At 36.4% G+C, this 14,101-nt stretch overlaps 1 protein-coding gene across 2 annotated transcripts; it reads left to right on the plus strand.

The window, feature by feature from the left end:
• Positions 1-239: 239 nt before the first annotated feature.
• Positions 240-6,521, plus strand: LOC114464852 (cytochrome P450 2F2-like). 2 transcript variants are annotated; one of them, XM_028449474.1, is made up of 11 exons: positions 240-491; positions 1,474-1,636; positions 1,883-2,035; positions 2,122-2,282; positions 2,368-2,436; positions 3,581-3,691; positions 3,803-3,938; positions 5,129-5,214; positions 5,401-5,502; positions 5,600-5,741; positions 5,835-6,521. In XM_028449474.1, exons 1-11 carry the CDS (start codon positions 330-332, stop codon positions 6,020-6,022), a joined length of 1,473 nt encoding a protein of 490 aa, XP_028305275.1. In that variant the 5' UTR covers positions 240-329; the 3' UTR covers positions 6,023-6,521. The 2 variants fall into 2 exon arrangements, with proteins under 2 accessions (XP_028305275.1, XP_028305276.1); XM_028449475.1 differs by having other exon boundaries at positions 3,581-3,685.
• The last annotated feature ends 7,580 nt before the right edge of the window (positions 6,522-14,101 follow it).

Raw genomic sequence — 14,101 nt, forward strand, 5'->3', positions numbered from 1 at the left:
TTTAAATTTTTTAGCAGAGAATTCATGAACCAAAAACTGCTGATGTCATTGCCGATTCAAAACAGACAACAAGCTTGTGTTTGGCATTTTTCCTTTTCTCTACCAAAAATGCTTTCTTGGCAGAGAGATGGGACCAGGCTTTGTCCTCACATGACCTGGGATGGCCTTTTCATTTCGATTTGATCCCTGCAGTCATGTGACTCGGTATTAGAGAGCTCTTTGGACCATTTTCAGCTCAACAGGAGGTTGGGCTTGTAGCTGAAAGAGTTTTCTCTTTTTTTAAACAGTTCCACAAGGAAACCACTTCATCACCACACACAATATCCAACATGTTAATCTCTGTAATCATTGTGTGCATTTGCATTTGCTTTTTTATTTTTAAACTTCAGCCACGCAGGCCCAAGAACTTTCCACCAGGACCCTTGGCTTTACCAGTAGTGGGAAACGTTCTGCAGCTGAGTCTGAGTGATCCCTTGAAAGGCTTTGACAAGGTGAGGAAAAAAACTAACATAATGATAAAGGATATATAATAGGATAATAAGATAAAAATTGAACAATTGTCTATTTGGCATATATTGTATAAAAAATCTGCACAAATCAAATGCTGTTTTCATTCAGATAACCCCCAAGGGTAATATTTTTATACATCAGCACACTGCGTTGTAATTCTCACTGTTGCAATCTCAGGTGTTACTAGATCTATTCAAATACAGTTAATTAGTCAAACTGACCAACCAAGCATGCAAAATGAATTATTTAATAATTCCCTGAATTTGCCTCCTCCTTACTTTTTCCATCCAACAATATGCCAGTGTTTAAAGCATCTCTCCTACAAAGCCGTCGGCTCTGCACTGCCAGATATGTTGGTAACTTTTAACTGATTAACTGATAAACCGTGAAAAATCCCACAAAATGTCACCTACACCACCACCTTGGAAAACTCTGTAGTCGACTTTCTTCTCTCAGCTCCAATGTTTCGTTACTTTTTGCACAATCCCGTCTTATTTCTTTGTAAAGTGAGTGTGTCAGTATGGGGCTAACGTAATGTTTACCGGTTTATTTTTCTATAGGCTTTTTATTTTTTTCAATAAATATAATTTAGATGGAGTAAAACAATAGGGGATTGACTTTCAAGGATGACAAATGGCCTTCAATGTAAAAACCTTTAAAAAGCCAGACTATCCAGTAGAATCAGCCATGATTGAGTACATTTAGATTTAGTCAATCGTGTGTATGTGGAGCACATCAAATGTCATTGACTTTCACTTATTATAGTTTTTGCTTTAGAATATTCAGGTATTGAAAATATTGTAATCATGAATGAGATCTTTGCCAGTTTACACGAAGTAGCACTGTTAGTAGTCTATGCACTGTTATCACAGACACATATACTTATAATAATGTCCTTTTATATATTTAGTCAGTATTTTGAAAATTAACCAATTGTATTTGTCTTTTTTGTTTATATTTTAGTTGAGAAGTCATTATGGTGATGTCTACAGTATTTTCATTGGTTCCAGACCTACAGTGATCCTTAATGGATTCAAGGCTATAAAGGAGGCTATAGTTACCAAAGGAAGTGATTTTGCTGGAAGACCTCAAAAAATCTATATCAATGATGTCATTAATGGAAAAGGTACTGGTAATTTAAAATTGGAAATTGGACATTAAGCCTAATTTTTTTTGCAGGGTATTAAATACTTTCACCAACTTGACGATGCGGTCCTTTAATCATGATACTTTTATTGCCAGTGTTTGTTGGCGCACACACAAAACAATGAGCACAATAAAACGGGGAGTTCTGTTGCAATGTGAAGTAAAAAAATATAAATAAATCGAAAGCAAACAAACTGCCAAATACTTAAGTTGTCTTCTTTTGTAGGGGTGATGTTTGTAGATTATGGCGCCAACTGGAAGGAGCATCGACGCTTTGCTGTGATAACCTTAAGAAACTTTGGAATGGGCAAAACATCAATGGAGGACATAATTCATGGAGAGATTCAATACATCCTTAAGACTCTGGAAAACAGCATTGGTAGTTTGTTTTTGGGTTCATTCAAATCAAGTCAATGATACTGTTGTTTTAACACATTGGTTTGTCATTCTGGTCTTCCTCTACAGGAACAACAATAAGTCCCCAAGTAATGTTTCATAACGCAGCCTCCAACATCATCTGCCAGGTTCTTTTTAATACACGATACGAGTATGATGACGATTTCATCAAGGTGGTAGTCCGATGCCTTACTGAGAATACCAAGCATGCCAATGGTGCCTGGGCTATGGTCCGTCTGATTAGAGCAATAGATGTAATAAAACAAATATGTATGGAATAACGTTAAAAAAAAACGTGTTCTATTTTCTTTACAGCTCTACGATTCCATTCCCATGATCCGGAACCTGCCTCTTCCTTTCAAAGACGCCTTCACAAACTATAAGGTCAATGTCAACTATTACGTTGTATTGACGCTGTCAGCAAACATTGCAGTTTATGAATACAACTTCCACAAGTAATATTCTATATATTCAAATTAGGATTTACAAAAAGTATCTATTATAGCATTAGTTATGCTGGGGGTACCCAGAGCCCAGACACGTTACAAATGTGAAATCTGCGTGATTCGTGACACATTCCTGACACTTGCAAACTAAATGGAGAATGTTTGTAACAGCGCATAGCATTTGCGGCATTGGTGGAGAAGTTTCTAACATGTCAAAAAAAATTCCACAAATGCTACAAATTTGATCGTTTCTGTAGAGCGTGGAGCAGTGTGTGAACATTTGTGTCGCCCCGTGCTGATCCGTTTTGGGACACAACAAAGTGTGAAAGCATTCAGAGTGTATACTCATTTAAATTTGCTTCCGACATCTTACGAGATCGATCAATGACAGACAGGTATGGCCACATGCGATACAGTCTACAATGGCGCGCAATAACATCCACCCACGTCCGTGACCGATCGTCACAAAGCATCAAAAACAATTTTCCACTGACTCGTACCGTTCATTTTGCATTATATGTGGCATTGAAATGTGAGGCACTCTGTCACGTATATAAATTATTCCTGGCAATCCTAACATGTCGGGCTTCTGTGTAACCCCAGCATTAAGATTTCCAACTTTCATTAGTGACCTAAAATTTAACTGAATTAAAAGAAAACAACAAGTTTTGGCCTTCCTGCTTGATTGAAATACTACCTTATCCTACCTTAAACTTGCATTACTCAGAGCTTTTTGGATGTATTTTATGCATCTAATCATACTTATAATCTGTATTATTTTACTTATTGTTAATCTTCTCACTATGACTTCAAATACAACAATTTCTAACCCCTTTTTGTTATATTTTCATTGCAGGTTATATAATATGACCTATTATATCATTAGGTCATTTACATTTATGACTTGTAAGGCTTTCCTCTAGGCCAGCAGCCTTAATGGCTTTTGACCTTGTTAGGTAAATAATTACCCAATTGGTGAATTCAGCAAGTGGATATTGAACATACATCCTGGAGGGCATAATATTGTTATCAACAAGATTAAAACTGACAACTATATGACTGTGAGCATGTGTATTTTAAAGACAATGTGGACCTTCATAAATAACTTGGTGACTGAACACTTGAAGAACAGAGTACCCGGAGAGCCAAGAGACTTTGTTGACTGCTACATGGATGAACTTGAAAAGGTAGGGGTATGTGCAGGAATTGCTCCAGAAAGGACAAAATTTAAAATTCTGAAAATCTTATGTATGCTATTTTTACTTGTGATATTTTGTCTTACAAGTTTCACTCTCTATTTTTAGAAAGGCGGTGACTCTACTTTCTCACATGAACAACTCATTCATTTCACTATAGATCTTCATAACGCTGGAACTGACACAGCTTCTAACACCCTTCTCACCGGTTTTCTTTATCTGATGTGCTACCCAGATGTACAAGGTAATTAAAAATCCAAAGATATTGCTCCAAAGAGAAATGAAACACATTTTGTCTTCCAAATTAGCAGTAAAGTCAGACTTCACATGAGAAATCCCTACTTCATCACAAGGCGATTACCCAGACCCCCACTGATTGATACACATTCCACGCTGAATTTAGAGACCATATTCAACCAACGTTATCCCACCTGGGGTCAGAGCTTTACTAGCCCCAAACAAGAATGATACAGAATTCAGGCATTAGAAGTGTCACACTTTTTAAAATGATTTTCTTTTGCTAATTTTAAAAGGTACTTCACCATTCTTTTTTTTCAAGTCCCGTTCAAGTTTTTTGCTGTCATTTGGTCATAAATGCATAATAACCTTTGAGCATATTGTAATTCAATGTTTTTGGTATTACTATTGGTCGCTCGACTGCCTCAACAAAACTCGATGGGCGTTCCAAAATTTCTGATTGTGGCGTATAGCACAACACCTTACACAGCAAAGCAAGTAAAAAAAAGAACAACAACGCGGAGAAAGGGCAGACTAAATATGGCATCACACACAAACAAAACAACGACTTCGCACCATCACTTTCTGCTCGCTCAAATGTATTGAAGTGGGCGGGCCCCTAAAGTTCCTAACCTACTCGGATGGGACCGACTCCGCGGTAAAAGACTGAATAAATCACCTTGGACAAGCATATCCAAGGTGGCTACTAAGCGCCTGTGAGCGCTTTGGGATGGGAGGGGCTCACGGCAGCACTCATTGCACATTGAGGAGAGTAACTATAGAGTAATAAGTGCTTGGGTCTCTAAAACATTAGAAAACTTAAATAACGCAAGAAACAGTTGCTAGATTTGCCAATAGTCACTTTTGAGAAAAAACTTGCTAATAGGGCCGAATTTAGCGACAAAGTCTCAACAAATATTTCCATTGTCGTGCGTGTTCACGTGGATGCTGGTGGATTCAAAACAGGGAGGGGAGGAAGGAGCATTGTTTCAATTCTAGTCTCACGATTCTACATTCTGCAGCTTTAAATCACTGATAAGGTTTTATGAACTTATACAACTGACATGACAGGATTATAGATGCTTACTGTAATGATTAATTGGTATCAGTGAATTTGCACCATATTTTTCATCAACGTGTGAAGATTAAGTTGTATCACAAAGTGCTAAAATTATTCTTTCACTGTCTATTTTTTAGAAAGATGCCAGCAGGAGATAGACCAAGCTTTGGAAGGGAAGAGTCAGGCAAGCTTTGAGGACAGACACAACATGCCTTATGTCCAGGTCATTACAGCTCTTTTGAAATTCATCTCTTCACAGATATGTGTAAAAATGTGAAAAATAAAAGCTCACACAAAGTAATTCTTCTCTCTACCAAAAAAAAAAACTTTTCTTGAAACTTGTTTGGCCTCAAAAAACCTTTCATATCGGCTTGGCTGCAATTCGACACAACGTGACATCTTCCAACAGGCCATGATCCATGAGGTGCAGAGGATTGCCAACATAGTTCCTCTCAGCGTCTTCCACAATACAACAAAAGACACTGAGGTCATGGGTTTTACAATTCCCAATGTGAGGACAAAGTACATAATCAGTAAAAAAAAAACAATAAGAAATCAATGAAGAAGACCCCCTGTGAATTCTATGTTTTGGTTCATTTTGTCCTCAGGGAACGATGATCATTGAAAATTTGACCTCAGTTCTGAATGAGGAGGGAAAGTGGAAGTTTCCTCATGATTTCAACCCTGAAAATTTCCTTAATGAGCAGGGAGAGTTTGTCAAACAGGAAGCCTTCATGCCTTTCTCAGCAGGTAAGAGTTTGCTTTGGTGTTAAAAATAGGCAGAATGGTAACTACAGATATGGACTTACAATGTAACATGACATTATGATTTAATCATCTCAGGTCCTCGCATGTGTCCTGGAGAAGCTCTGGCTCGTATGGAGCTCTTCCTCATCATGGTGACCCTGCTGAGGAAATATAAGTTCATTTGGCCTGAAGATGCAGGAAAACCAGACTTGACTCTAGTTTATGGCATTACGATGACAACCCAGCCTTATCGAATGAGAGTCCAAGTCAGGGCGATACAGTGAAGTTGTGTTTACAGAGCAGAGTTGATCAAATACAAGGAATGTAAACACACTAAAAAGCAATATTAACCAAAATGAAAGGAATGAATGGAAAAAGAATAAAACAATACAATAGATTTAATACAATACATAATCAACTGCACAAAATACTTTTGTCATACTGTATGTTATGACTTTTAGGGCTTTACACACACTACTTATATTAAAGCATTAAAAACAAGGTTTATATCAGTCATCTCTGTTTTATTTTAGTCGAGTGCATTATATCAATCTTTTTTTTATGTAGCACTTTAGATTTTGAGCGTAATTGAGTTGAACTAAAGACGCAGAAATGGTACGTACAGACCAAATGAACCATTTATTGTTTATTCCTGCTGCAGACTAACAAACAAACAGTGTAAAAATTGTACCATCTTTAGCATTGAGGTGGAAACTTGGTTTACTTTTGGAATGTCTTATTCTATCTGAATGTTCTATATTCAAAATAAAAACCCAGTGAGTATATTGTGTCTTTTGTTAACAATGATTGTTAAGAGTATTGTTTAAGAGAAGATCAAATTCTAGTAGATGTGAAACCTTTGGTTAATAAGTCACTTGTGGCTCTTTTGCCCCTCCCCTGTTGCTCAGTGACCAATCATCATGCCCATCTGACCATCAAGTATGTCATCATAGGAGAGTCATCTATACCTGCTTTATCATGTGGGCTACAGGGTCGCTTGAGCTGATCCCAGCTGACATAGGGTGTAAGGCGATGCAAACCCCCCTGGATAGGAGGCCAATCTATAGCAGGGGATGACAGAGCCAAGTTTGAACACCACCAACAGGAATTGAACCAATGTTCTCTTGCCTATAGATATAGATTGTGCTCATTTTAAACAGTCCAAGGAATATTCAACAAGAAATGTTAATAAATCTTGTTTCGCATGATAAGAGTAGGGCAGGCATGAGCAACTGTGTCATAGTAGAGGCCAAATGTGATTGTATCTGATCCGAGTCACATGATCAACATTTATGTCAGGATTAGATTAATGGCCAATTTGATCATTAATACAGAGGGAAAAATGGTTCTGTCATTTTTGGACTGAATGTGTTTTTGTTATTTGTGTATTTTCCTGTCATTTTATTCATTTTTGTTAATTTGTGCATTTTTGTCTTTGGAGCGATTCTGTAATGTGTTATTGTTTTTTGTACTCATTTTGTTTGTTTATGTGGTTGCTGTGTCAGTCTGTCATTTTGTGTATTTTGTTGTCAATTTGTGTGTACTGTGAGTTATTGTGTGTACTATGTTGGGCTATATATTCAGTTGCGTATGTCTGCAGTAGGGTGTGAAAAACATACCAGAGTTGCTATCACCAACTGACAAGTGAGTTCTGATATATTCTTCCACTTGATTGTAATTTTGTGTTGCCACATGATTGCTTTGAATTTTTTGATGCAACTCCAGCAAAACAAACCAGCAGAAGGGGGGCCAGGGGTGGCGCCAATGCTCTGAATGTGCTGAGTCCATGTGATTGTTACAAAGTAGGAATAAAATCAACAACGAAGGACTTTTCACCTAAATTTGAATTATTCTGATAAGGAGAAAAGTTTGAACTGTTAATGTATTACTACAGGAAATGTGAAAAAGTTAATCTAGTCAAATAAACTGTTAAATTTATACTTTTTAAACATGGAAAACACATGGCGACCCAAGGAGGAAAAACATTAACACTGAACCAACAATCATTCCATGTGCAAGCACTCTGCTAAATAGTTGGGGAGGCTTGATTGGGAACGGGCCACACTTGGGTAGAAAACATGAGGCAGCTAATCACTCAACCCAAACACACTGACATCACTGGGAGGTGGAGAAATGAGCATGAATACCTGGGAACACAAAGACGAGTTAAAACATGAAACTACTGCTATAACTGACAAAGACTTACAGAACTAAAAGATGATCACAAGGGCTACAGACAACAAAACTAAAAAGAACCTGACAGCACCAACTGGGATTTTTTCATGCTGCACTATAGTTGATTTCTTTCTTTCATTTATCCACTTGTATTTGTATTATTATTGCTTATGTTGTTTAAATTGAGAATTATTTATACTAATTGTTGCATATTTGCAGCTTTTTTGTTTTATCAGATGTTTGATCATAAAAAATGTTTTTTTTTTTTTTTTTTAATTGCAAATAATAAACAGTTTATTTTTGGCATTTTTTGTCTTTTACTCTACCAAAATTTAGATATGTATGTACCACCTTGCAAAAAGAAGTAAATCCATTTGCAAGCAAAATTGCAAAAACATTGCTTAAAGCTAATATCCGGAGGATGAAAAGAGAGAGAAAATTAAAAAGCAAAAGTCTAGATGTCCCTTCCTAAACAGCTCCACTTCCTCCCCCTGCCTCTGCCAATGTACCAGAAGCCAGGGCTCTACTTTTAACTACACATTATACAAATTTTTCACCCATCTCCATTTGTTCTAAGAACCCCAAAAACATAGTATTTAAGGTTTATTTTCCCAATCTCTCCTGTTTTTCAGAGTTTTAGCTCTCTGAAAAGTCACTTTCTGAGCAGTTCTGAAATCGGGTTGTTTTGGGGCCTGCTTATGCATATTCATGAGTGGGCGCTCACTCACTTCATGTCTCGCTCTTTCACAGGGTGATCAGTGATCACCAAAGCTGTTTTTTTTGCTATCCACACACTGTTGTTATGGTTTTCAGCCAAAAAAAAACCTGCACATTGCCGTAAAATACTGTAAGTGAGTCCATCTCAGTGCTTAGGGTCTCAGTAGCAGTAGCAGCAGCAGTCATTCAAACTCTCACCAGAGTGTTAAGCTGCTAAGTTGTATCACAAACACGTCAGATCTGCGATTCGAGGTGATATAACAGGTTCACCAAAGCGCCAAACCACAAGAGCACAAACCACAAGAGCAGAGTTCACCTCCGCATGAACAAATAGTGTATTCACTACTGTGTACTTCCACTGTGGAGGCACGGCACTGGCAGCAGACAAGTTCTGTATTTAGTTTTACTGGTAGCCATCACTCCTTTCCTAGTGAGAAAAACAATGGCGGACTTTCGCAAAAGTTTTCATCAGGTTGGGGATAGAGCCCATGGGTGGAGATACCAGCGGAGGGGAGGGGATTTTTTTTCCCAATTTCACTTGTGACATCACAAATGTAGAAAATTTGAAACAGAGCAATTTTCTCTGTGTTATAAGACTTACACAGACCACAAACATATGACTGGATGGATTTATTTCACATTTTGTGTGCCGGTGGACACTTAAGTTATCTCATATGTGATCAATAAAACTGCAAAAGTGGATTTTTCATAATATGTCCCCTTCAACACACCAACACACGTGCAGTATTGTTTTTCACTAATAATGCACTTATGGTAGTTTGATTAAAATGTTTATTAACTGTCCATGAGAAAAAGCACCTCCGAGATATATTCTGTTGCGGTCACGAAGACGTTTATCCGCAAGCTTTGTACCCAGACTTTTCTTTTGTTTTTTAGTAAAAGCTTTGGAGTTTCGGGGCACTCCTCTTTAATGCTATGCTGCTCAGAGTGATACCTGTTTGCTGTTGTGATGCGTGGCCAGTTTTGGGAAGGTTACTTTCAAAAGTGCAATCAGTTACAGATTACAGTTTACATGCTCAAAAATGTCATTTGGAACGTAATCCCTTACATTACTCAATCTAAGTACTGTAATCTGATTACTTGGCTTACTTCCACATAAATTAGATTTTTTAAGTGAAGAAATGCAGCCGTCAATGAAAAGAATAAATATAACTATTGTAAATGCATCCTCTATAGGTGCTGATGATGATATCACACTTCACAGTAATAACACATATTCAGAATAATCATCTATAGAGCTGCAACTAACGATTATTTTCATAATCGATGAATCGGTCAATAAATTAATCGATTAATCAGATTTTTAAAATAAACAAAAACATACAGTTGATCTACAAAGCACATTAAAACCCTGCTTAAGCTTATTAAACTGAAATAAGTGTTTGTGAGGGCGGACACACACCAACACACACACACAATCATAAATGAAACACAGACAGGTTTCATGTCAAATCGACACATAAGTAATAACATTAGACTAATCTTGGATTTGCTTGATTATTCTGAACGTGGACTCAGAGACAGTTATGGTTTTTTCTCGACTTCTACAAAGCATTTGACATTCTGGAACATCCATTTATATACAAGATTTTAGATCTCATGGGTTTTGGGGAAAGTTTCAATTGTTAAAATGCTTTACAAAGATATAAATAGTAACTTAATGATTTACCCCAGCACTTCCAAACGATTCCCTGTTAATAGATCTGTTCTTTTTCTAATTACAACAGAATTCCTTTCATTACAAATTCTAAATAGCTCTAAAATTAAAGGTTTATCGATATTTCAAAGACAAATTTGAATTACACAATTGGCGGATGATACGGTTTTGTTTTTTAAAAGATAAACGCCACATTGAACCAGCAATACAATTAATTAAATATTTTTCCAAAGCATCTGGCTTACATCTCAGCATAGGGATAGATGTCACAAAAAACTTGATAACTAGACAACAACAAAACTTTCTTCCCCGACTTAAGAAAACACAAAATATTAAGAACATGTGGCTCCAACACGATTTGACTATATTTGGAAGAATTCTCTTAGCGATAGCTGAAGGTATCTCATGACTAATATATCCTGCTTTATCTCTATTTGTTCAGGAATCAACGTCTAAAGAATTTTTTTTTTGGTAAAACAAAAAGAACAATTTAAGAAAAGATATACTTTCAGGATGCAGGAAAGGTTTTGAACTGTTCAATTTTGTTGATTTGAATTATACTTTTAAGATTAAATGGGTAAAGGAATGTCTCAAAGCTCCTAATTCTATCTGGTATTTTAGTCCAAGTAATATCTTTAACAACCTTGGTGGTCTTCATTTTTGTACTCACTTTTAATTACAATATAGCCAAATTACCATTAAAATTATTTAAATTTTATCAACAGGCTCTTTTAGCTTGGAAAATATGTTACACTCCCCACACAAATCTATAATTTGGAATAATGAAAACATTACGATCAGAAGGAAATCAATATTCAGACAAAACTGGGTTGATCGAGGTATTATTTATATGTGATCTCTTTGACTCTGAAGGAGCATTACTAAGCTATGAGCGTTTCCTCCTAATCAAATCGTTTCCTGTTACTAGCAAAGAATTGAACATCGTAACCAAAGCCTTCCTGATGGTATATCCCATTTAATGAAAAGTCAAGAAACCGTAAGAGTGGAACCTCTTCTAATGGTAAATGGTTTAAATATCATGGACCGAAAGTGCACAAACAAACATATACGGAATACATTTTATGAAAAGAAGAAAATATCTCCAAGAAGAAAGGCCTTTTGGGGAAACCTTTTTACAAACATTAATTGGTAATAGGCTTGGACACTGCCTTACAAATTTTGTTTTAAAAACAGGATTAAAGAAAATCATATTCAAATCTTACACAATATTTATCCATCCAATTTGTATTTCTCCAAATTTTTAGACATCGACAATAAATGCAGTTTTTGTAATAACGAACCAGAATCCCTCTCACATTTATTTTATTATTGTATTCACTCAATTAGTTTTAGGGCTCAAATGGAAAATTACTTAAAACATAAGATTAATAATATTCAATTTCATTGTAAATGTGTCATTATGTATTTTGAAGATAAGAATAACGAAGTTGATTTCATTGTAAACCTGTTTTGTTTTATATGGTAAATTCTATATTCACAAACTTAAGTTCAACAAATCTACTCCCCTCTTTGTAAGCTTTCTGTGTGAATTTAAAGAATATTTCAAAACTATATCCCTTATTCATACAAAAAAAAAACATCCAGACCGTGACAATATACAATGGTATTTTTGAAATTGAATGATTACTGATTTACTCTTATGTATTTTATTTAAATTTTTCTCCTTCAATGTTGTATATGTTATTCTTGCTTGTCCCCTTTCTGTATATTTTTATCATGTACACTTCTGACCTGTTGTAAATTTTCAGTTTTCAATAAAAAAACACACACACTCACACACACACACACACACACACACACACACACACACACCAGAGCTGCCAAGCCTCACCCTTTGAGTGTGACAGTCACGCAATTTGACGCATTCTCACACCACATGCCACACTTGACATTTCTGATGCTGATATTTCCTAATTCAATACTCTTTTACTACTTTATTTTTTTGTGATAATAAACTTTGGTCTTCACGGCTTGCCGAAGCTCGAGTAACTCTGGTTGACTGACCGAGAAAACCAATCCATATCTCCTAGTGCCTAAATCTAACCAACCACGGTTAGATTTCGCTGGCATGCATTGATATAAATCAATGTTAAAACAGGCCAAAGCCATGTTAAAAAAGGACACATTTTTTTTTTGCCGAAATGCATCATGTCACTAGTCTCAATTTTTTAATTTTCTGAAACTTTGCAAGCCCTACACACACACACACACACACAAACACACACACACACACACACACACACACACGCACGCACGCACGCACGCACGTACGCACGCACGCATGCACGCACGCACACGCACGCGCACACAAAACACACACACACAACCATCTCTTTAGTTAGCTTCTCTGCTCTGACATCATAACACAATTATCCAACACAGTAGAGAAAATAACGTTAGCATACTAGCTGTGATAGCTGTGTGCTGACAGTTGCCCGGTTGAAATATCCTCAAACTTTGTCACTCTTCAGCGTAAAGTATGTACAGACGGATGACGTTTTTATAGAGACATCATCTTACAGAACCCATACCTGGTCTGTGCTGTAGAGACCACACTAAGCATGGCTTCCATGCATAGTTTACACACACACACATTCACTTTGATTGACACTCTCCGCTACAGGAAGTCGAAGCCTATTGGCTGGACGATCACCGTGCATTTTTATATTTATATAGGGGTCTATAAGAAGAACGTGGGACTTACGTATATACATTGACGTATATGACCGACCTCCGGCAGTAGACCATAGCAAAAGACTAGTTATGAATTGTTTTGCATTTCAAAAGAATGATACATAAACATAGATTTCTCAGAAACTCCGGATATCAGCTTTAATTACATCCCATGGAAACCTTTGTTTTGGCCTGGCAGTGCATTTTCAGCAGAATACAGACTGGCTGTGGTGCCGTTAGCGCTTTGCTGCTATGAGCAATGTGTGTGATACCCAGCCTTTTCAAGTATTTCTTTTGGTACCTAAATCAAAAGCTCTTTTTAGCTGATGACTCTTTCGCTTTTGCCAAAGAGATCCACAATCCCAGACTATCTGAATGTTTAATACATTGACCTCATCCAAAGTGCAATTACAGTATATCAAACACAACCTGTTCCAGAGCGTGGTGTGCTCTCAGAATGAACACAGCCAAGACAACTTGCTTAAGTGAAAAGAAAACAGCTTTTATCACGTTTCACAAAAGCAGATCCAGCTTAATGTTCAAGCCTTCAAGCGAAGGAAAAACATTTTTTGCATGACACATGAGGGAAGGCGGATGTGTTTAAACATTTTTTTCCATGCATAATCTTTGAAGCCAAAACAAAAAGAAAAAAAAAATGTAAAGAAGGTGAATGTAATTTAATCTACATTCACCTGTCACTATAACAATATGTTAGCTAATATCTTGCTTGCATATGAAGCTGTATTGGCTCACTTTTTTTCTCCATGTAATTTGCTTTTATATGCATAATTATGCAAAAAATAATGTATAAAAACTTATATGCACCCATCTATGGGACTCCACATCTCACAATGCAATGCAATAAACTTTTTACAACAATATCACTGATCAGAGTGTTTACAGTGGAGATTGAAACAAATTTCAAGCAGCAATTTCAACCTTTTACATCTTTTTTTAAGCAAATGATCTTCAATTTATTGATCTGTGAGGCATACGCTGTCTTTATTTAATAATAATAAATAAAATAAAAAATTCACCACCTTTAAGGTATAAAATTATTCAGAAAAGTACTTCAAATGTGTGCATGTGTCTTTTTTTT

This window comes from Gouania willdenowi, chromosome 6 (genome assembly GCF_900634775.1).
Source record: "Gouania willdenowi chromosome 6, fGouWil2.1, whole genome shotgun sequence".
NCBI classification, from domain to species: Eukaryota; Metazoa; Chordata; class Actinopteri; order Blenniiformes; family Gobiesocidae; genus Gouania; species Gouania willdenowi.